This window comes from Macrobrachium nipponense, chromosome 3 (genome assembly GCF_015104395.2).
Source record: "Macrobrachium nipponense isolate FS-2020 chromosome 3, ASM1510439v2, whole genome shotgun sequence".
Classification (NCBI taxonomy): Eukaryota; Metazoa; Arthropoda; class Malacostraca; order Decapoda; family Palaemonidae; genus Macrobrachium; species Macrobrachium nipponense.
The window spans coordinates 112,288,039-112,313,502 of record NC_087202.1 but is presented as its reverse complement, the minus strand read 5'-3'; the positions used below and the strand labels follow the sequence as shown (position 1 = coordinate 112,313,502).

The window sequence follows — 25,464 nt, the reverse complement described above, 5'->3', positions numbered from 1 at the left end:
GAGCTCGGGTGTCAAGACTTTGGCTGGACAGTCTCCCGCGGGAGACCGTCCACTCGGTACTTCTCGCTAACGAGAAGCCGAGGCGGATCCTGGTTTAGCGGCCAGAACCGCTAGAACCAGGCGAGGAAGTGCCAGCCGAAGCTGGTACTCCTCTGGTCCCCGTCTTCTTCTCCTTGGTAGAAGAAAAAAGACGGGCCCTGTTCCCGATGGAGCAGGAGGACCAGCAGAAGGGCTCCCCGAATCGCCGGAGCAAGACGGGCCCTAGAAGGTCCGAAGGAGCCTTCTTAGGGGGGAAAACCCGGGTTTACAGCTGGTCGCTGCAAGAGCGGCCTGCTGGCCTGGCAAGAGTCACCTGAGCGTCTCTCACCAGCCTTCTGCTCCGTGCCGCTCTTGGCGCCGAGCGAAACTCTGGCGCCGAAACTTGGCTGCACGGTCTCCCGAGGGGAGAAAGAGAACGTACACTCGGGATCTCTCGCGAACGAGAGACCGAGCCGGAACCTGGCGTAGCGGCATCGCCGCTAGCACCAGGCGAGGAAGTACCAGAGCTAACCGATACTCCTCTGGTCCCCCGTCTATTCTCTTCCTTACGGAGGGGAGACGGGCCCCGCTCCCAGAAGGAGCAGGAGGACCAGCAGAAGGACCCCCCCCCCGTCCCACCGGGGTGGGACGGGCCCTTAGAAGTTCCCGAAGGAGACTTCTTAGGGGGGAAGGCAGCCTTCTTCTTCTTCGGCTTATGGGCCTTAGTAGTCGAAGGGGAAGCAGCAGCAGACGATGAAGACGAAGATGACAGCTTCCTCTTCTCCTCTTCCTCGTCAGCTCACGCAGGACAGTCGTCAGGTCCTCCATCCAGGCCGGAGCCGGGGCTATTGCCGAAGCAACACGGCCCGACTGCACCTCGTCCGGAAGGACCTGGGACTGGGGAAGATACACCGTGGGCAGGACCAGCATGGACAGGCTCAGGAACAGCAACCAGCTCGGAGCGGCAGGAACAGCGGCAGCGGTAGACCCAGAAGGGACAGCCAAGCCAACAGCGGGAATCACATCAGCGGCAGGTACGGCAGGCCCAGCGATCGCCTCGTAGAATCATCGGCAGCCAGCGGAACCTGGGTACTGGCGGCCGGTCCAGGGGCGAGCGGCTGGAACAGCGGAAGTCTGGGGCAGGCAACACGAAGAAAACAGGCGGCTGCGGCAACCCCCCCCTCGGTACGGCGGCGGCCCTAGTAGCGGCAGACGGCGTCACCGACACAGCATGGGGAGTGTAGACCAGGAGGGGGAGGAGCAGCATAAGCGGCCGTGGTAGTAGTGGAGAACCGCCCCTAGACCTCGCTAGACGCTGCAGCAGCCCGTGGATGCTAGGCACGCCCTGCCGCCGCGGTGGTCCATACCTGTCCAAGGTCGTCTCCACGGATGTAGCACCTGCGGTAACATAGATAGATAGTAAAGAGGGGTTCCCTCACGCACGGGGGGAAGGCATGCCCCACCCGAACGCAAGGAAGACCCCAAATACAAAATACAACGAAGAAGCTGAGCGGGGGGCAGGAAGGAAGACGAAGAATCGGATACCAAGGGAGTCGCGGGAGAGCTTTCCGACGACTTCCTGGCAGACCTTCGCTTCCCCTACCCCCGCACAGCAGTGAAAAGTAATATGAAAATGAAACAGAAGTTACTGCCCTTGCGATTCACTTCATAGAACTTAAAGGGGAAAAGATCAATTCCCGGGTAAGAACGGAAACTTGATCCAAATAATTAATAATTGCTATCATAAAAATATATATGAAAATGAAACAGAATACTGCACTTGCGATTTCACTTTCACATAAAATAATCATAAGGATCAATTCCCGGGAGTTAAGAAACGAAAATTGATCCAAATTAAAATTCATGCAAATGAATAAATGAAAATGAAAAGAATATTGCAATTGCGAATCCACTTTCATTGCATTCTATTATACAAAATAAAAAGGCTCGTGTCGAGCGCAATCACACTCTCGGTAACGAACGCACAGGGCAAAACTATAATGAAAAGAGTACTTACATTTTCAATTACACACTTTCGCCCAAAATACATGACTCGGCGCGAGCGCGCCCGCCCTCGGCACCTAGACATAATTCAAGGGTTCAATTCATGAAAAGAGAGGAAATCGCCGCATCTACGGCGATAGCTCCATGTTGGTTCATAATTAAGTAATGAAAATGAAAACAGTGTACTTACAGTTTCATTTTCAAGTCAAACAAACCATTAGTAGAAAACACAATATAAACAAAGCATACGACGATGAAGCGGGAGCAGAGAGCGATGACGAACACGTCCTTCACACCCGCGGCCGAAAGCAAAAGTGATTTGTTTACCTACCCAGTCGCGCGGCGCGCGCGACTGTCGGACAGCAGTTAACTACCGTTCTCCCCTTGTTCAAAGCTTACGACCGTTCCAGCTGCCGCTAGCTACTTCCTATTGTTAAAGGACCGATGGTTTGTATTACGTATCGGAACAAATACTAGATGTAGGGGTTTCCGCTGTCCAATACTTTGCAAAAAACCTGTCACAAAAAATGAAATAATATTCTATTCTGGTGTAAAAGGAATTCCTTCAATGCAATTAATAATATATAGTACAGTATTTACTAAAAAGATGTGTAAATTGATGTGTGATTAGGGCTACAGGCACTCAAGATCAGATGCCCACAGTGGATGTAGAGATATCAGTAAAAACTAAATTAGATACTTTAAAGAATTTCAAATCTTCTAAAATTATAAAATATACTGTCTCTCTGGACATCTTTTTTTGAACATGCAATGCACCTGCAATATTTCACTGATGAAAGTTTCCATCGAGGCACACCAAAATATTTCATAGGTACACTTGGGATTCCGTGCTCTTCTAAAACTCCAAAACTCTACGTCCATATGGTTATCTGGGGTGATACAATAGTTATAAGAGCTAATTTTTATGAGCAACTTCACTAGTTAGTTTGTAATTCTTTGCATTCTATACCAATATCAAATCTCTAAGAGCAGCTTTACTGGTTAGTTGGTAATGATAACCATTATCACCTCACATGTTCTACTAAATGGTTAGGTACTGAAGAAGATCTGAAGGCTTACTAGTAAGTCTTTCCAGCATGATGCACTGATCTAAAACTATTAATCTTACTTCTGTGGCTGGTGAATACACTTGACATCTACACTCTGTGCTTTCTATCTGATCACATAATGGGTGGGATAGTACTCTACAATACGGGCTTACAAATATTTTACCTTTAGGTTTTCAGTCTAGTGGGACCCAAATTGATCCTCATTCAAATTTGTTCCTTCTTCTCATAAAACTCTCTAACCACAAATATACAAGCTGGGATTAGTATATAATACACTAATGGATGCATTACAATTGTTTTTGATAGTAGAAACCTGATGCCTATTCTACTATTTTTTTACTAGTGTATTAATAGTTATCATTATTTCTCTCTCAGCAACTACCATTTGTAAAATAGATGAATATGCAGAGATCATCTACAAATAAGGTATAGAGTATTACCTCGATCTTATGCAATTTGAGTTGCGCAAATTCACAACCATGCAAACTTTTCATTGGAACCTAACTTATTGGCATACACAATTTTTTTCACAGACATGCTACATTTTTGAAAACCTCAAGAAACCCTGCAGAAGTGTTTAAGTTTAATTTTTGTAGTAATTCATAAGTTTTCATGCTTTCATGTGTAAAATCTGTATGAGAAATTTATTATCTTTTTGTATATGCATAAATATGATGCAAGGATAATGAAAGCATGTACAGTTTGTGTACTTTTACAAGATGTGATACCCATTTGCAAAGTTACTGTATTTTTCAAACAAGTGATACACATGCAGAAAGTGTTGGTTAATTTTTGAAGTATTTAATAAGCTTTCTTGCTTTAAAGTATAAAATCGATAAGGAAAATTTGTCTTACATTTCAATATTTCTAATGTGCATATTTATTTCTCTCTCTCACTCTGATTTATAGTTTGCACTCACACATATTTTTACTACTAATTATTTCTCTGTACCTCTTTACCTGCACAATAGATAATTTTGAATTGATTGAATTTTACCTTTACCCTCTACTAACATTATGTACATTCCCTTTATTTTATTGAATTGTGTACCTTCGTTACGACTGCGAGTGAAAAAGAAAATGTCATCCCATGAATTAGGGGTACCCTTGGTACATATACACAACTACTGTAAATATGCTAGTGGCAAATACAGTACCCAATATGATGCTATACTCTATTTTTACATCAACCATTTACTACCTTTATCTTTTTAAGGGTAATGTATTAAGCTAACTTTTAAATGAAATTACAGTAAATTTTAATTTCATTTAAATGTTAGCTTCTAAGCTTAAAACTTTTGGAGCCTGATTATGGTCAAATTTAGTGTTAATACTCTATAAATAAGCATTTATTAGCTTTTTTTGTGACCATACCAAACTTATGCTAGTCCCCTCCTTGTGCGAGGGGTTCTGGAACCTAAGCTCGCATAAGTTTCAGGCATTACTGTACATTATGTCCTGTGGGATTACAGAGCCGGCAGCATTGCTGGATCAAGCAAATATGTAAAGTTACACTATGAATGCTTCCTTGTAGAGTTTTGAGTCAATGAAAATGTCCTTCCCTCTCTTACTTTGATTCTATAATTTCTGAGGAAAGATTGATTTACAGTATGTAGGACGACTCTTCTCAGTCCAAGAACTGTACCAGATTTCAATGCTGTGTCGTAATCTTTCTGTAAATCCAAGAAAACTAAAAATGTATTGCATTTTATTGGCAAAAGCTTCACTCCTAGTCTCAAACACTGTCTGTACACAATCACATTTGAAGAAAACCAGTGACAAGTTTTCTGTTCCAAATATCACACTAGCAATACATTTATCTTTTACCTTCATTAGTTTACAAATGCACAATATCAATTCCAGTGGTTCATGGTTAAACATTGCTGTATTTTTTTTGTCCCTGATTTAAAAAAAAAAAAAAAAAAACTAGAATTATTGCTAGGCTCCAATTATTGGGTAAAGGAGCTTCTCTTGAAATTCTATCAATAGGTAATTATAATAAAAAATGTTTGAGTTTCCTTTTGGTTGTTTTGTGGGTGAATAAAAAATTTGTTTGGGGTTGTGTATTTGAATTTGTCCGGTTTTGGGGCCGATACTCGGTTGCGTATCCATATGTCATAATGTAATAACAACACTGGGAGAAATCACTATAGATAGATAAGGGTGATAGAAATGATCTCAAGCTGAATAGTTGAGTTTTACCATTCATTTTGCAACCTGGAATCAAGTTCACAATTCTCCTTTCAAAAACGCTGATGATGATATAAGAAGTCTGATAATTAAGGATATTTCTGCAAAATGTTCTACAAAGGCTCCACTGACACCTTTATTAGTGATGGCACTGGTGTGTGCTCTCCAGTCATTTTTCTCACTTTTTTCTTACTCTAACTAATACTATTTTTCAATTTATCATCTAAATAAAATTTACCCATGACTGACACTTAGCTTGTTAAATCTGGTTTAGGAATCAGGTCCGTTATTTTGTAATAGCAAACTAAACATGTACAATGATGTTAACAGTGATGTGCTTTGCTGGCTAATTGGTATTAGGTATTCCAAAATGAAACTGATTTTCCTTTAAAATTACCACTGGTACACTATTATGAGGGATGAGTTTTATGTTTTGGAAATTCAGAGCTTCATCCACAAAGATAAAATTGTTTTTATTAATTTTCAGGAAATATATGGCTCTTAGCAGGGGCCAACTGGCATTATCTATTATCTTTGGCAATCTTGGTAATGATACTTCATTAACTTGGTACTGATACTTCATTAACTTTTGTGAAAAAACCGGGCTGCATAAAGATAAGGCTATGCTAAAAAGGCTGTCTTTTTGTAATACATGAAATATTTTGGTGCTCATTAATAAAACATCAAGCTCATTAAAATATCTTACCAAATAGGATCTTTGCCTATAAGTCACCAAGAAAAAGAAACAGTAAAATAAACAGGTCAAACTAAAGTATTTACTTCTTGTTGAAGAGCTTGATAACTCTAACTGAAGCAGAAAAACTAATGCAACAAAATGTATACTTTCTTTGTGTCAATACCAGAACTGATATTGCTAACAAACTTTTGTCACATCTCCCTTCTGCCTCATATTCTCTAAAAAAAAATAATAATAATAAATGATAATCCATAGGAGAGAATTTATTTTGGACAAAGTATCTACGTACATAAGCAAAGTATAGTATGACAAATTTTGAAAGAGACACATTCTGCCTCCATTACCTGTGGGTTTCTCCAATAATAAATTGCAACCTCACAAAAAACCAGAGATAAACAATGTTGTTTATTTACCTAATCATGCGAGGATTACTGTTTGTATAGCATGTCTTAAAATGGATCTAGCATACCATAATTTGCAAGAGAATAGGCTACAACTGTAATATGATAGTCATGGAACCATGAAAATGGTAATAGCAATGCACACAGAGGTCCTTCTTCTACCAAATCAAGGTCAAAATTTCAGAGGTAGGGCAAAGTAGTGTAAAAGAACACACAAATGCAGAAGAGAACATGATTGAAAAAGAGAAGAAAATAACCTGTATGACGATAGCTTATCAATGAATAGAGAACATGAAGTACAAACAATTCTTAATAGCTCTCCCACTGTCTATGCTGGCAGGATCTAGTTCTTTCTAAATATGTATAAAGTGTGCTAATTTTGGTAAGGAAATACTACAATCAAAATACATTGAGCTAAGCAACAAATAAAATATAAGTATGAACGTATATGAATACGTATAAATGAGTCACACAATAAAAGACAACAGAAGTTTCCTCTTGTTATTAAAGGTCAGGCAACACAGACAACACCAAGAGAGATTTATGATATATCTTTTGGTATAAACACAGCCCTTGCAAAAACTTGAATATATTTCCCCAAAATATCAAGTTACCTACCTAAAACTGCTTTCACACTTTTGAATAACTATAACAAAAATGATATTGTTATGATACAATAAAGTTTGTTCATACTTACCTGGCAGATATATATATATATATATAGCTGTATTTTCTGAAGTCCGACAGAATTTAAAAAACTTCCGACACACGCAGTGGTCGGCCAGGTGGTTAGTACCCATTCCCGCCGCTGGGAGGCGGGTATCAGGAACCATTCCCATTTTCTATTCATAATTTTTATTTCCACTGTCCCCTGAGGGGAGGTGGGTGGGTACTTGATTATATATATCTGCCAGGTAAGTAATGAACAAACTTTATTGTATCATAACAATATCATTTTGTTCATGAAACTTACCTGTCAGATATATATATAGCTGAATCCCACCAGTTTGGAGGTGGGAAAGGACAGAATAGAAGGATTTTGGGAAAACAAATGCATGCAGATGATTTACATCTTGGTTCCACCTGTTAGCATAGCCGACTTCGTGATTACTGTCACCCAAGTCTGCTTCTGCTTTACTAGAGTTGCCAGCGAGGTAGAGGACCTATAAAGCTGGTGCACTCAGATGATCTGTCAACGGGGGCGTGACCACAATTTGACTAGACCATATTGACCATACCATGAGGGCTAAGAAGTAAAATATATATATATATAAATATATATATCACCACCTGACCAACCTAGCCAAAGTTAAGGTGTGTTAACTAAGGCTTAAGAGTTAAGAAGTCGCCGTTGTCGGCGACTCAACAACTAAATTAAGAGCTCTTCTTAACCATTTTCTACAGGATAGGATGAGTGGTACTTCTTGCCCCCAAGATTGTGTCTGCGACACGTATGGCCCTAGCGAGCAGCAGATCTCATATGCCATCTTCACATCTCGCAGGGAGTGTGAAGTGAACACAGAGTTGCTTCGCTAAAACATGGTACTCAGGATGTTGCTGAGTGCCATGCTCTGTTGAAATGCTTCCGACGCCGCGCCCTCACCTCGTGCGATTCAGATAAAAAAGATTTCAAAATCTTTGTGCAACACAATGAAGGAGCATTTTTGAAAGAACTCCTTAACACTAAAGCCAGGGTGTTCTTCGATATGGGCAACGTTCGGTCTTTTTTTCGGAACACTGCAGATTGCTCCGAATGACTTCGACTTTCTTGAGTTTATGTAGATAAAACTTGAGAGACCTGACAGGGCACAGGACTCTCTCTGGCTCCTGCCCACTAACTTGTGCCATCCTTGCTTCCAAGCTCCTGGCCCAAGGACAAAACGGGTTCCATTCTTAGGCCACAACGAAAGGCTTAGAGAGCACACCGCCTTGTGTTCTCTAAAGCCAAACTTGTGACGATGGCTTAAAATCTCACTAACCATCTTTGTCGTATCTAGGGTGGTTAGAAGAAGGCCTTCCTGATCACATGCAAGAAGTTAACAGGTAGGAGAGGTTCGAATGCTTTGACATCAAGAACTTCAGACTACGTCTAAGTTCCATATTGAAAGCTTCGATCTGGACATGCACAGTCAGTCCGTCTGTACTAAAGTCAGTTGACCAGTCAGACGAATCAAGGACAGCAAGGCTGTACCCTGAAGACCATAAGACACTATTCTTCGCTGAAGGATGAGTGTCTGGACTGCCTGGGCGATTCAATCTAAGCAAACCTTGGGGGGTGTATCAACGCAACCCAACGTCATCAGCGAATCAACTCCTGACTCGAGCTTCTGGTGCCAGGAGAAAGGAGCAAGGAGCAAAAAGGCGATTCAGTTCCGAAGGAAGAATGCCTGACAGTCCAACCTGGTCTCATGTTACACGATCATCGGGGGTGTATAAACGCAACCGACTTCGTCAACAAGAAACTCAGGGCTACTATATGTCGCCTGATCTCGCACGAGTGTCTGACTCCGAGAAAACAGGTGAGACAAAAAGTAGATGGTGAGCGAGTTTCGAGATTCCACAGAACTCAAAGATCGTGAAGGGCTTTGTTGTTTGACAGACGCAAATCTCTGAGCCCAAAAGCCGTCAACAACATATTTGCGTATTCTTTAATAGTTGTGACTGCCAGCTTATCCCATTCTTCAGACGGAAATGGAAGACGGTAATCTTATTCCTGCCAACATCTCGATAGTCTGAACGTTGTCAGACTCAGAGCGGAGAGGTTATAGGTACCTTTCGAGTTAGAGTAGACCGACTCTCTCGGAAAAGGTCCTTGGAAAGTGAACTAGGAAGGATGTGACCTCTGTGAATCCAGGATCCTGAAGGCCAACATGGGGCGATCAGCGTCATTGTCGCTCCCTGTGACGTCATAAATCCTCATTACATTTCCTAAGCGATTGAAAAAGGGGAAAAGAGACTAAACATCCATCCCCGTTTAATATCATAGGATGGCGTTTAATGGTACCGATCCCGAATCGAGAAAAAGGGAGCAGAGAAGAAGAAGCCTCTTCGTCCTCAACATATCGAAGAGAAGAATGAAAGGGCGTCCCTAAAGTCTCCACAACTCTCAACTTACTTCTAAAGAAAGATTCCACTCGGAAGTCAAAAGTTGCTGCCGTCGATAGAGACGATTCGTACGGACTTCTGCAATCTTGTAACGAACCTCTAGAGGATCGTTACATTCTACGCCTGTTGTTATAATAGGCTCTTTCTTGTAAACTCGAGCAGGGACCGAGAGAAGATACTTCTTAAGATATGAGAGAGCTGTGGAATATCAGAGTTGATGTGGACCACTGGTTCCAAAAACTCGTTTCGAGGACTGGAGGGACGACCGAATTGCATTTACTTCTTTCAGATTAAGATCCAGGACATCTGAAACACTATCCAGATGTCCGGCACCTTCTTTCTATCATGACGCACTGAGAGATGTTCAGAATAATTCCTAGATCTTGAATAATATTTTTCAGTTTCCCGGTAGGAAAAAACTGTGGTCTGAATTGCAGTCTATTCGGGGAAAAAAACTTCTTCAGGAAGGAAATGGTCCCAAGCAAGCTCATCCATTCCCTCCCTGAGTATGCTTACTTCCCTATATATGCTTACTTGCCTAAGCAGGAGAGCATATAAAAGTGCAATGTTGCGGTAGACTCGTAGTTCTATACCGTGCGGTAACGAGCACCGAAAGGATTAAGAGATAACTCTGTTGAACACAGTAAGGCAAAACGAATGCAACGTTTATTCATTCACGTAAGAAATCCCCTCAATCTTAGGCTAAAGTTCGTGATTGTAGGACAGAGATACAGTTAGTCAGTCAATCCCGCAGGAGAGACGTAACCGCCAGACAGAGATACGGTTAGTCAGTCAATCCCGGCAGGAGAGAGACGTAACCTATCAGCGCATGACAGCGCACGATCTGTTACTGGCTCGGTTGAACTTGGACAGTCAGACTGTCAGACACAGCAGCAGCCAGCAGCTTACGAACGTCGTCTCTTAACTTTATGTCTGGGTTGCCAGCTACCCTATTCTACGAAGAAATAGGTCCGTTATTTTTTAGCAAAAAGAGACTCAAGCTGGTATATTTAAGCGAAACAGAAAACGCTAAATATATAGATGCGTTTGTCGTCTTCAGAAACACTACCATACAACGGTAAAAGATAAATCGGAAACTCCTGGAAGGCTGCAGGGAGTGACGATTAAATGTCCTTAAAATAATAGACAATAGACCTCTCGGTTGCCATCCGAAGAGGTAACTACAGCAAGCGTGTATGACTTGAACCAACCAGTAGTAAAATAACGCAAGGCAAAATATTTTATTATATCACAATAAAGTTTGTTCATACTTACCTGGCAGACATATATATAGCTGAATTCGGAAATACAGCTACATACATATCTGACAGGCAAGTTTCATGAACAAAACTTAGTAGAATCGAAGCAGACAGCTCAAGCTTCTTATGTTTTATTGGACATATGCGTTCATTGACGTAGTCTACAAGTCTATTTCTTGTACGAGTCTGCGAATGACGAATGAGAGCTCTTCCGAATCTTGTCAATAAGGCTTATTCGCTTACGCAATATCAAGTTAAAGAGATGTTTGTCAATGAGAACTAACCCATTTACGGGACAAAGAGATATTTTGTCAATGAGGGGATACCCACTTACTTGACAAAACGATAGTATATTGTCAATGGGGGAAAGTCACTGAATTGACAAAACGTAATCCAGGAAGTCGAGCATTTTATTTTGCAATTCCCGTCTCAAACGAGAAAGGGGCAAGAATCCTGTTAAGAGACAGGGCTTACAGCAGGTTTAGAACGACGATGTTCAATTCGGCAGCGTAGTCCCGACTAGAAACTAACAAAATCTATCATCTGAAAAACCCTTTCAGATGGGCCAAAAAAGCTTGCAAAATTATCCTGGGAAGAGGAAGAAAAACAACTCTCCAACCAGCTTCCTCTCCCGTATCACAACTAATGCCTGCTAAAGCTTAAAATTTATTGCAGTATGGCAAAGGTTGGCAAGGAAGGCCTGTCTTGCGCTTTCCTGAAGAGCATCCTTTTGATGAATGCCTTTGCAAGAATCCTACTGAACGTCGCCGAGACGTCGAGCCTTTACATAACCCGTAACTGCCTTATCGCAAAGTCTTGACTGCGGTAGAGAAAACGAGATCTTCCCTTGAGCTTTCCTTAACTCCATCCACCTTTGCGAAAAGCAATATAATATTGACAGAGACCTCTGAATTCACAAAACCCGAGGTCTTGCTGGGTTTCGAAGACGAAGTTGTCTGTTCACTTTAAGCTTCCTCCGAAGCACTGCTTACTTCACATTCTTGAGGCTCAAACTCTTAAACAAGAGCTTGAAGTTGAAGAGTTCAACAGAAACGTTCAGCAGGAGACAAACCTGGTGTGCGCTGGCGCGCGCTCGGCATCCATTTGCGAGGACGCTCGGCGTCCTGGCGCGCGCCTCGGCGTCCTGGCGCGCGCTCGGCATCCATTTGCGAGGGACGCTCGGCGTCCTGGCGCTGCGCTCGGCGTCCACTGGCGAGGACGCTCGGCGTCCAATGGCGCGCGCCTGGCGTCCATCCGAGCGTCCCGTTCAAGCCGAGCGTCAAAAGAAGCGTGCAGAAAAGCGTCACGCTCCGGACAGGCGTCAAAACAAGCGAGAGAAACTGCCTTCTTTTTCAAATTTCTCGGTGGAAAGACATACACGTGATCAGGCGACGTACGCCTTCTTACTTCTCACTGAAACGCATAACGAGAGAGTGAGGGACGTGAAGCGTCCTCTTCTATAAAGCTTCTATTTAGAGGGCGCGAGTCCTTCGAGATTCGTGCACGTGCACGATCTTCCGCAAGCCTGGGAAACGTCAACAGGTCCTACCGAAGGGACGCCAGATCGATGTGGGTTCCCCGTAACCCTCCTTCGGCTTTTGACATGCCCTTTCCCTGGTCCTGGAGTCCGACAGAGGTCCAGGCCTAGAGGCGTTATGGGGCGGATCTGACGTTCCCTCCTGACGAGAGAGAGGAAGCGTGAAGCGTCCCTTCTTCTCTAAAGCTTCTTAGAGGGCGCGAGTCCTTCCGAGAGCTCCAACCCTTGCGCGGGGAGGACGCCTCGGAGGACGAGAAGCAATCCTTCAGGATTCGTGCACGTGCACGACTTTTTCTTTGGCAGTCTGGGATTTTCATCAGAAACTGCCGAAGGCACGCCAGATCGGTAGGGGTTCCTCGTAACCCTCCTTCAGCTTTCGAACTGCCCTCTCCCTGTGGTCCTGGGAGTCCGACAGAGGTCTAGACCTAGAGGCGTTATAAGGCCGATCTGACGCACCCTCCACTACACAAGGGGCACTGTCACTGCACTTAGCCACTTCACTATTGCTCTCTAAAGCAAGCACTTTCGATTCTAAGTTACGAATCGAAAGAGTATAAGAGAAAAGGGCAATAACCTCTACAGACACTGTTTTAGGGCCCCGAAGGCAACATTACAGGGTTAGGAGTAACAATAAACAGAAGTAGCACTCTTCACAACAATGAAGGAGATGCGATCACCTCTCGCAGGACATATTCATAACCCGTAGGCCATACTATAGGGTTAGGCAAAATAAAGTCTACAGGAAGGTTAGCAGGTTCACTACCCTGACTTTTGTTTACTGATTAATTGCGTACATACGCATCACTTTTTTTCCTTACGGAATTACATATTTACTGATTAATTCGTAACCTACGAATCATACGTCTTCCTTACGGAAATAGACAAAGCTCACACTCCCTTACATGACAAATCTCAACAAAGAAGCAAGACCCAAACCCCTCGTGCATACCAAGTGCGTATCTACCGAAGCTTTCGGTAGCCACACCCTATCTTTGCAGACAACCCCTCTGAAACTAGCCTAACTAGATTCAGATATCTTATGCAAAAAATGAATCAACTTAGATAGCGTATGCCTAGCCACAAATCCAAGTAAATAAATCAAAAGACAATTAGGATACTTAGCGGCAATGAAGTTTCCAAAATCCTAAGACGGAGGTACTGAAAACAGGTGTTTTCAGCACCGGCGACAGAAAAATTATGAATAGAAAATGGGAATGGTTCCTGATACCCGCCTCCCAGCGGCGGGAATGGGTACTAACCACCTGGCCGACCACTGCGTGTGTCGGAAGTTTTTTAAATTCTGTCGGACTTCAGAAAATACAGCTATATATATATATATCTGACAGGTAAGTTTCATGAACAAATACTAATTTACTATAAAAACTTTAAATGCTGTGTCAATAATGTATGAAATAAGTGCATTACTTACAAGAGCTATTACATTGTGACCAGCCCTCTGACAATGAAGAAGTGCTACTATTACCAGTAAATTACCCACATGGAGGGAATCTGCAGTGGGATCAAATCCACTATACACAGTCTGAGGAGAACTGGTCAGTTCCTGGATGAGATCATTTGCACTGAAATGTAAAAATAGTATAAATTTTCACAGAATTTTTTATTTGGATACTTACATACTGTTAAAGATCATGCCAGGAGGCCATTCAAATAAAAGATCTCTTGGTTGACCTAATTGACTGTCTAGTTTACCTGTTCTCCACCAGGTGTGTTAAACTTTCACAATAAAATTTATTTGGATACGTACTTACCTACTGTTAAAGTTAGCTTATATGTATCTCCGCACTGATTAAGCGAGTTGGCATTCAAACAAAAAATTGAATAGCTACCCAGATGACTGTCTAGTTCACCTGTTCTCCACCAGGTGTGTTTCAAATGTTTTAGTTCTTGTCAGAATTCTACTTGACAGCCCACCAAGTTGTGGGGAGGCTGGGTCAGGTCTACTTAAACAGTAGGTAAGTCTCCAAACAATAAATTTTATTATGAAAATTTATATTATTTGGGATGAATCTTACCTACTGCTGAGAAGAGGACCGTGGGTACTGCAGCTAGACAAATTCTGCTCAGCCAATCGAGCTAAAGGTTTCTTGCATGAAACCCAAAACATTCTTACCTGATTCAGAATCCTCTCTGGATCTTATTGCCACCAGAAGTTGGATTCCATTCAGGGAGCCAGGCTCTCATATGTGTGCAGCCTTGTGGAGAAAACCACTTCAATTCAGCCAGAATGAAACAGAAGTGGCATGAGGGGACCCGTGTCTGGGTCCAAAAGCCCTATAAAATGGCAGTCACTTAGAATAAATAAATACCTTTATTATATAAAGGTGCACTCCTATACAAAATTTGTACCTTCACATTCCACAAAATATTAAAACCCAGGATTTAAACAAAGAGACTAAAGAACTGTTCTTTCTTCGGTTCAAGAAAAGACTATCCACTAATAGAAGTGGACTAAAGGCAATACTGTTTTCAAACACAATTATGCATAGTTAAGGTAGTGAGCCGGTAAAACCCAAATTGAACTTCTACTGCACCATATTAATACTATCTTCAAATGACAAATTGACACACCACTAAATGAAGTTACAACTGCTCACATTATGAATGATTACCTTCAATAAAGGTAGCAGGTATGGGGCTAGTTTTCATGCACTAGCCTAATCAAATATACGTCACAGAGGATCTTGTGTTCTTTGACAAAGGCATTCTAGGTTTATAAAAACACAAAAGAAAAGGTTAACTTTGCCTCTTCCATGCTTAACCTTCAACAAAAACATTCTAGACTTTCTAAAACCACAAAAAGAAAAGTTAACTTTGCCTCCTCCAGACTTAAACCATTGACAAAGACAGCTTGGTTTTCTAAAAAACAAAAAAAAACAAAAGGTTAATTTTGCCTCTTTCAGGCTTAATCAATGACAAAAACATCTAGGTTTTCTAAAACCACAAAACCTTTCACAAAGATGTTCTAGGTTTCAAAAATCACAAAACAAAAGGATAACTACCTCTTCTAGGCTTAACCTATCTGAGTAAGTTTTAATTGCCCCAACAGGCCACAGAAGTGTTTCTTCTTTCCCACTAAGGAGGTTACCAGTATATTGAAATTCTTACAGTTCTTTAAAAATTTAGCCTTAACATCATTCTCAGCTCTAAGGAAAAAAATAGCAACAGTCTTAAGAAGGGTGCTTGCAATAAATTTACTTTGTTTAACTGCCAATGGTGTTAAAAAATAAAGATTTCATAGCAATTCAACTGAACTCATTCCAGAGGGTCAAAAGAATCTACAGATAAAGTTCAGACCTGCATCTAAACTCCAGAGTGAGACTGATATTGAGATGAAGGGGCTTAAATCTCAACACCTTACAGTGCTGATCCTCAGCGATATCTAAAAGACAGTAAAAAAAGTTACTATCAATAAGAGCAGAAAAACATTGATGTCTACAAGGTTCAAGATGCTGAAAATTCCTCTAGAATGGTACCCTCAGCAAATACGACCGCTGCTTCTAACACGAGGACCAAGGTTGTTTTCCACTTAAGAATAGATCCTCTGATACCTTGAAAATCCCCTTGCTGGGAGGAGACATTCTAGAATCTCTAAGCAGTTAACTATGAGATGCAGAAATTAGTGGAAATGCATGGAATTCTGTAGTTTTAATTGATTTCCTCTGAACGGAAGAATAAGAGACATCTACCAAGTGCTAGAAATTCTGAAAATCATTTGCTCTGAGGCTACAAGGGCTCTACAGGAGTCACCAAGCAATTCTTGAACTTGAAATTGCTCATTAGTACTTTCTTAGAGTAGATATAAGAAGACTTATCAGCCTGAATCAAGCCAAATTTAAGGAAACACATCCACTGCTGAGGCTTGAGGGCCATCAAAGGAGTGGTAACCCTCTGGTTGTTCTCGTTCATCTGCATGCTAATAAGTCTACATGAAAACTACTTAAATCCCAGCGCAACTGCAAATTTACGGATGTAATGGCCATTCTGTAGTTAGTTTTTTGTTTATTTCCTGAATACCCGAATCACCAAAAACACTATCCTTCCATTGAATTATCAAAACCAATATTATGTTGTTCATTTCACTCAAAGCAGCAAATTTCCATAAATACTTTGTTTCTGCCCAGGGATAAACCTGCTAAGCATCTCTGATGGTCTTTTTACTGCCTTGACATCAAGGTTTTAGCAGGTGTAGTGGTGACCATCCTATGTTGTATGAAAGTGTAAAAGTAGTCAAAACTGTCTGCGTCACGACAAAGGACAAACCAAAACCCGGTATGTAGGCTTAAGAATAAAATGGACAGCTCTTAGTTACAGAGTCCCTCCTACAGAACCTGGTGACAATGATTCCCTGGATTACTTACAAATTTAATGAACGTTAGTTGTAAGTCATAATCTCTTATGCCGAGACAGTACATAAATTGAGCCTGATTATCTGACAAAATCACCAGTGAGGGCATGTTCCCTAATAAAGAAAGCCCTTACCATTTAGAAGCTTCATTCAAGGCTAAAATTCTTCAAGAAGCAAGTGCTTATTCATCTTTGACAAACAAGCCTGCAAATTTCAAGTATCAACCCCACATCACTAGATAAGAATGAGTAGGATTTAGGAAGAATGCCAACTCGTCTAATCAGCACAGAGACATAAGCTAACTTTAACATTATGCAAGATTCATCCCAAATGAATCTAGCTCTTGTCAGAATTCTTGTTTATAGCCCAATAAGTTGTGGGGAGGCTGGGTAGGGTCTACTTTAACAGTAGGTAAATTTCCAAATAACACACAATACATTTTACTACAAAAATTTATATTATTTGGAATAACTCTTACCCACTGTTACAGACAGCAGATTCCCACACTGAGAATAGGATGGTGGGTTGTGTAGCTAAACAATATCTGCTCAGCCAAGCAAGCTAAAGGTTTCTTGCATGAAACCCAAAAGATTTTTAGCTGATCTGGTATTCTCCCTGAATATTACTACAGCCAGAAGGTAGATTCCATTCAGAGAGCAATCTCTCATATGTGCTTGGTGAGCAGCAATGACAGAATTGCACTTCCTCGTGTTGTAATAATCACACCCTCAAACAACAAAATTTTTGTTCAAAAAACTGAATAAACTATAGTAGCAACTGCTCTAAAAGTTAACAGATCTGGATCTAGTTTCTCATGTGCTAACCTGACAAAATCTTAAACAAATAAAACCACTGTGTTTTTTGACAAGGGTGAAGTAGGTCTTCCAACACCACAATATAAATGGTTAACTTTGCCCTTTACATATTTTACCCATTGAAATAAATTTTAATTGCCCTAAATGCAGAGAAGTGTCTCCTCTGCATTTCTCACTAAGAGGTCAAATTTAGAATTTGTACTCCACTGAGTAATAGCTTAGCTATAAAATCATTCTTGGCTCTGAATAAAAGCAAAGGACACAAAACCGCATCCACTTTACAGGAAAATGCTTGCAACTCACTCACTATTTTAGCCATTGCTAGTACTATCGAATATAGGTTTTTTTTAAATTTGAATACTGCAATGGAGCTGATTCCAAAGCCTCAAAAGGACATGCAGATAAAAAAAAATTTTAAAACAGCATCTAAATTCCATAACAGATTAATATTGAGTACTAAGGGCTTCAATCTCGATGATTTCAAAACCTCCTTATTAAGGCCAGATCATTAGAAAGATCCAGTTGCAAAATGCTGCAACACTGAAGATAGCATGTATACTCTCCAACAGCAAATACTAAAAGTCTTACAATACATCTAAAACAGTGAAAAAACTTTGCTATTATGTTATATATATATGTATAGAGGTATAGGTACTGGAAATCCCTCTCGATTGGCACCAGGAGCAATAAACAAACCACTGCCTCTGATGTAAGTCCAAGGTTGTCTCTCTTCTTGATTTAAGGATAGATTCCCATGATACCTGAGAAAGCCCTTACACTTAAGAGAGATGGCTGAGTTTGCAAGTGGTTAGATGCAGTGTGGTGGAGGCTTTGGTGAACCATGGAATTTGGTTGCGTCTGAGTAGATCTTTCCTTACCATAAGAATTCACTGTAGATCTACTGATACAGCAAGGTCAAAGAACCATTCCCTCTGAGGCCACCAAAGAGCAATGAGAGTCATTCTGCAATGCTTTACTTGCTGAAACTTGTCCAGTATACTTTCCTAATTACTGCACATGTGGGAAAGGCATTTGCATCTAGACTACACTAATCTTGAGGCAATGCACCCACTGCCCAAGCCTAAGAGTTCTGAAAGGGGGAGTAATAGACTGGCAGTTTCTTGTTTATCAATGTTTAGAGGTAAGTCCACATTTGGAGCGCCCCAAAGATTCCACAGCGATTGGCAGACTTGTGAATGCAATGACCACTCTGTAGGCAGAACCTGACTTTTCCTGCTCACGTTAGCTGCCAATATTAGGAACACTGTCTCTGACCTCTTGCCACCTTGGTTCCTGACATAAGCCAATGAAATCATATTCCTCTGAAAATACTGCTATGAACTTTTTTCTAACCTGCTGTTCACATTACAGAAGATTCCCCCATACAGTCAAGAGTTTGAGGCAATTTATATGCAACTCTTTCTTCTGATGACCACATCTCTTAAATCTCTATGTTGCCCAGACATGCTCCCCATAGTCTCGTAGATACAACTGATATCAAAGTAAGGTCTGGGTGCACTACTGGGGATAAACCTGATAGAAGTCGTCAATGGTCTTTCCAACACGCTAATGTTTCTCGAGGGCCTAACAGTGAGAATCAATGTGAGTCTGAAAGAGACTTCTTGTTCCAAGTCTCTTTCAAAAAAGAGCTGAATGGCCCCTCATCCTGAGCCTTGCTAGTTCGACAAGTTCCTCTGCAGAGACATGAGTCCCAATAGAGAAGGTCAGTGCCTCAGAGGAAGCTTCCTTAAGGGATAAAAATTTCTGAAAAAAGATGAAAAATTGTCTATTTGTCTATTCAACAGAAAAGCCTGAAAATTGTGAGTCTATCCTCATCCCCCGATGAGGATAGAGAATGGATTGAGTGGGAATCAGGAGAAACTTCTGAAAATTGATCAGTGCCCTGCAACTGAGCGAGACGAAGAAGCAACAGATCCTTGAATCCCTTCTATGAGACTGTTTCATCTAAGTTGAGAAGAATTCTTGTACCTATAAAGTAAACACCATTCTCTTACATGCCAAAATCCTCTTGAATACTTGAGGAACTGTACACATTAAAACAAAGCAAAGACCTTGAACTGGTATACCTTCCCAAGAAATACATAGAAATAAAAGAATCTGCATGACTAAGGATTTATTGGTATGTGGAAATATGCATCCTACATGTCCTTTAATATCATCCAGTTGTTCTTATCCCTAGCCACTAGCTATTCTGGATGATTCCAAGGAGAAGTGGGACAGACAAACAAAGGTGTCCAGTCATGATTCATCCGATGTTGGGTGCCAACCTACAGATGCTTTGGGCACCAGAACAAGTTGGTTATAAAATCCCAAGGAATTACTGACACCTGTTCTATTGCATTCTTCTCTAACAACGATATAATCTCCTGAAAAACTAAATATTTCTGTCAGCGAAAACATGAAGGAAAAGCCATAGAAACCTACCACCCAAAGTCCTGCTCTTAAGTCTCTCCAAACATGCCAGACGACCTGCCACTGGCTCATACCAGAACATGAGGGCTGAAAACTTCATTTCTTTTTAGTAAGATGGGTAGCTTTGCTTACTGTATCCTGATGCTGATCCAAAAAAGGTCTTAGCAGTTGAATTAGAATCCTGTGAGGAGGAAGGATGACATTTAACACGAGAGACCAAAAGAAGAGATGAAGCAAGTATTTTTCATTCCTGACTTGAAAAATTGTCTAAGAAAATTCTCCATTTTCCTGTACATACTAAAATATCCTCCCTTATTGCCTTAAAGAGAGTCAGATTGATGGGACAACATAAGGGAAAAACCAAAACCACTGCCATCTTCTAGTGAAAGATAAATGCATAATTCTCTGTTCTTCCTCAAAACAAAGTTAGTATAACCATGCAAACATTCACCAGCAGCATCTGCAATTGCCTTTGTGAAAGTCACAGACTCCTTCTGCTGGCACTAAGAGGCAACTGTACTGAGTGAAAGTTTAGTAAAGGATAGAACCTCAATAATTCTACACAGAGACCTGGGCAAAATCTCCATCTAAGCATTTGTCCACAGACACTTTACCAGTTTCAAGAGAACATCTCTTCAAAGAGTATGAAAAGAAAAGAAAACTGAATCATCTACCTAAAAAGGCTTAAGTGCCAGTAATGCTAATGCAACCATATTGTAAGAGGTTCTACACTTCACTAAATAAGAAAGACAAGTACTGGTGCTCTTAAAACAAGCCTTGTCCACCACATGCTGAGAAATCTCATCAAATGTTCTCTAATTGAAGGAAAAATTCTGGGTTTCTTTAAAGATTTAATGGAAGCCAAAATACCTGAAGACAACAGAGACTTAGTCTCTACTGGATCTCTTTCCTCAATTACATGAGGTTAGTAAAGTGAGGTGCAACAGTCCAGCACATGCCCAAATACAGAAGGAAACACCACTTAAAATTCCTCTGCTGCCAGAGGAGCAGGGTGGTAGTGACAGACTCCTCAAAATGATATTGTAATGATACAATTAAGTTTGTTCATACTTACCTGGCAGATATATATATAGCTGTATTTTTCCGAATCCGACGAGAAATTTAAACACTTACGACACACGCAGTGGGAGTCAGGTGGTTAGTCACCCATTCCCGCCGCTGAGAGGCAGGGTATCAGGGATCATTCCCATTTTCTATTCATAATTTTTATTTCTACTGTCTCCTGAGGGGAGGTGGGTGGGTACTTGATTATATATATAACTGCCAGGTAAGTATGAACAAACTTAATTGTATCATTACAATATCATTTTGTTCATGAAACTTACCTGTCAGATATATATATAGCTGAATCCCACCACCTTTGGTGGTGGGAGTAGACAGAATAGAAGATTTTAGGAAAACATATATATGCAGATAATTGATATCTTGATTCCTTACCTGTTAGCATAGCTGACTTCGTGGTTACTGCCGCGTAAGTCTGCTTGTGCTACTAGAGTTGCCAGCAAGGTAGAGACCTAATAAAGCTGGTGCACTCCAGATGATCTGTCAACAGGGGCGAGACTACGACGTGACTAGACCATTGACCATACAAATGAGGGCGGAACGAAGTAAAAACCAAACCACCTGGCGTAGCCTACCAAAGTATCCACATCGACTAAGCTAATGGAAGGGAGATCCGCCGCAGGCGGTCAACCCCACACAACCATAACACAAGTTAAAAAACTCCCCTAACCATTAAAGGATAGGATAGAGCGCTACCTCCTGCCCCAAAACAGTGTCTGCAGCGACGTACCCCCCCAATTATGGTCCGATGCTACGATCGAGTTGAACAATTTTCGTAGTATGTTGCTTTCACCTCCCGCAGGTAGTGTGAAGCGAACACGAATTGCTTCGCCAATAAGTGGTGCCCAAAAATATCTTTTGATTGCCATATTTTTGTGAAAAGCCACCGAAGTAGCAAATAGCCCTCAACTCGTGGGCTTTCACTTTCAGAAGCTCCATGTCACTTTCACTACACTTTTCATGGGCTTCCTTAACCGTACTTCTTAAGAAGAACGCCAGTGCATTCGTTCGACATCGGAAGGATCTGGTTTTTCACAGAGCACCACAAAGTTCTCCGAAGAACCTCTGCATACTCTGGTTCTCTGCAAATAAAACTTGAGAGCCCTGACAGGACACAGGACTCTCTCAGCTTCAGGTCCACTAGCTCCGACAACCCTTTGATCTCGAAACGTCCTCGGCCAAGGGTTGGAAGGGTTCTCGTTCTTTGCTAAGAACGTAGGACTTAAGGAACAAAACTGCCCACTATGATCCTTGAACCCAATATGCTTGCTTATGACTTGAATTTCGCTAACCCTCTTCGCCGTTCGCCAGAGCAGTTAGGAAATGGTCTTCTTAGTAAGATTCCTAAGCGAGGCTAAATGGAGCGGTTCAAATTGACTCAAATGAGAAACTTAAGTACCACGTCTAAGTTCCACGATGGTACTTTCGGTTGGAGAACTTTCACAGTCTCAAATGATCTAATGAGATCATGAATGTCTCTATCATTCGCTAAGTGGAGTCCTCTATGCCTGAAGACCACAGAAAGCACGCTTCTGTAGCCTTTAATCGTGGGAACGGCTAGTTTCGCTTCTTTCCTAAGGTGAAGAAGGATATCTGCTATCTGGCTCACAGAGGTTGAGGTGGAGGAAATGCTTCCTTCTGTACCAACTTCTAAAGACAACACTTTGATTGGTAAACAATGCGATTGAGGAGGGCCTCCTTGCGGTGGCAATCGCCGTTGCCACAGGTTCTTGAAAAACCCCTCGCTTCTGGCCAACTTCTTGATAGTCTGAACGCAGTCAGACTCAGAGCGGGAGGTTTTTGTGGTACCTCTCGAAGTGGGGCTGTCTCAGTAGATCTTTACCTTAGGGGCCAGAGTCTTGGAAAAGTCTACTAGGAAGGACATCACCTCCGTGAACCAGTCCGACCGCTGCCAGAAGGGGGCGATGAGGGTCATTCTCGCTCCTTCTGATGCAGCGAACTTCCTCATTACTTCCCCGAGGATTTTGAATGGGGAAAAGCGTAAATGTCTAGTCCCGACCAATTCCACAGTAGGGCGTCTACTGCCACTGCTCCCGGTCCAGAACTGGGGAGATAATAAAGCGGAAGTCTCTTCGTTGCGGGAAGTTGCGAAAAATGACAATTTGTCCAAAATTGCATTTTCCTAACTATACAAACCTGAGGTCCTTTTACAATGAGGAAGGTACTAGCGGCAGCTGGATAGGTCGTAAGCTTTCGAACAAGGGGGTTCGGTAGTTAACTGCTTGTCCGACAGGCGCGCAGCGCTGCGACTGGGAGGTAAACAAATCACTTTTTTGCGTTTTGGCCCAAGCAAAAAACTGCAGAGTGAGGGGTGGCATGAGGTCGGGCTATGTGTAAAATGTTGACCTCAGGTTTGTATAGTTAGGAAAAATGCAATTTTGGACAAATTGTCATTTGTTCCGACACGGACATACAAACCTTCGGTCCCTTTTACAATAGGAAGACTCACTTCTTGTGGGTGGAATCTGAGTCTTTTGTGTGAACAGACTGGTGTTGCCCCGCCCAACCTTGGAAGCCTCCCTGGTCGTAAGAGCGAGGGAGGATCCAAGCCTCTGTCCGATTGATCGGGTGTGCACCGCAGGATCAATGGTCGACCTCTGGACCGAGTAGTACTAAGAGAGAGGCAAGCGTATCTCTTCGTACCAGCAATGTAAGAACTTGTTCCTGTACAGGAGCAAAGATAAAGTCATGGTTTTGACTCTTGTAGGAATTCACTTCCCCCCCATCCCCCCCTTGTAGAAGGAAGTGGTGGATATTCTGCTCCTATCCCTAGTGAAAGGGATAGGATGGGGCTCTGTCATTATAGCTCACCGGCATCTCGTCCTTATCCAGCAGGGTAATGACCGTATCCCTCTACCCACAGGTAGAGGGGTAGAAAAAGATAGTGAAAGAGAAGCCAGTCACTTTCTCATTCACTATCTATTCATACAGTCACACCAGGACTCGATGCTGTTCAGCCTGCTAGGGTCTGGGTTAGCTAGACGACGTGTTGAGCAGCCACCACGGGTTCCTAAGGAAACCGATCCAAGGACCTATGGGCAATATCCAAGAGGTATAAGGAAGGTGCCGGTGGTCTGGTTGTACCAGACCCCTGCCTTCCATACCTGCGCCACGGAGAAGTTCTTACGAAACGCCAACGAGGGGCCAATACTTCTGACTCGTGAGCTCTCGGACGGGACGTACGGATGTCGTCACTACCATCAGCCTCATACGCCCTCCTGAAGACCTCACGCAGCCAGGACGAAAGAGTGTTCTTGATACTTACTTCTTTCTTTGGTGACCCCGTTGCTAACGAAGAGGCGTCGACACTCAGGCCGAGGGTGTCGAGTTCTCTTCAGATAGCGACGCGGTAGCGTCCTCCCAGGACAAAGCAGCATCTCATCCACATCATTATCTGCATGAAGTTCCCGTACTCTCTTCGCCGATGCCAGGTCCAGCAAGAAGAGGGTCTTGTGAGTTCCCTGGGTTGGCAAGACCTTTGGAGCTGCTCTTAAGCAAGGAGATCTCGAACGAGTTCGAGATGTCCAATCCCGTCAGTTTCAGGACGAGCGTCAAGGCGGCTCTGTATCCTTTGACTGTGGGAACTTAGAGGAGCTTCCTCGGCGAAGAAAAACGAGGAAAAACCGCTACCTGCTGAAGAGTGGCTCTGAGAGGAGATAGGCCCCGTCTACGACACCAACCACAGAAGACGGCCGACTTCCCCTGGTACACAGCTGCAGAGGACTGACGGACGTTTCCAGCCATCTCTGTTGCTGCGCTACGAAAAAAGCTTCTCGTTCGCAAGAGATGGTGGATAACAGCCAGCCGTGAAGACGTAGGGACTGGACTGCTCGTGGTACCGCTCGACGTGTGGCTGGGCGAGAAGGTTGCGCCAATGGGGAATTTCTCTCGGTTCTCTTGCGAGAAGAGCCAGCAGGTCCGGATACCAAATGGCCTGTGGCCATTTGGGAGCCATCAGGATCATCCTGAGATTCGGGATGACCACGTGCTCGACTGATCACCTTGCGAATCAGGCTGAACGGGGGAAAGGCATAGGCGAAGAGGTTGTCCCACTGGTGTTGAAGAGCGTCCTCTGCAGCTGCCCATGGATCCGGCACGGCCGAGAAGAACACCTGGAGCTTCCTGTTGTGCCGGATGGCGAACAGATCCTCGACTGGTCGCCGCCACAGGTCGAAGAGCCTTTCCGCCACGTCCTGGTGTAGAGACCATTCGGTCCTTATCACCTGATCCCGACGGCTGAGCGTGTCTGCTACTACATTCCTTCCCTGAAATGTAGCGTGCCGACAGCTCTATTGAGTGCGCCTCGGCCCACTCGTGCACCTGCCGAGTCAACTGATACAACGGGAGAGACACTAGGCCCCCCCACCCCCCTGTTTGTTGACGTAAGCCACCACCGTGGTGTTGACGTACATCAACACCACTGAGTGTCCCATCAAGCGGTCCTGGAAACTCTTGGAGAGCGAGG

General features: G+C 42.7%; 1 protein-coding gene across 1 annotated transcript in view; it reads right to left on the bottom strand.

Annotated features, from left to right (window-relative positions):
• The window catches only part of LOC135221967 (tyrosine--tRNA ligase, mitochondrial-like), a gene marked incomplete at its 3' end in the record, with an annotated part of 96,668 nt that overhangs the window by 5,878 nt on the left and 65,326 nt on the right, over nucleotides 1-25,464 (bottom strand). The window contains 1 exon segment of the mRNA XM_064260035.1: nucleotides 13,711-13,861. Coding sequence (XP_064116105.1) covers nucleotides 13,711-13,861 — 151 coding nt within the window.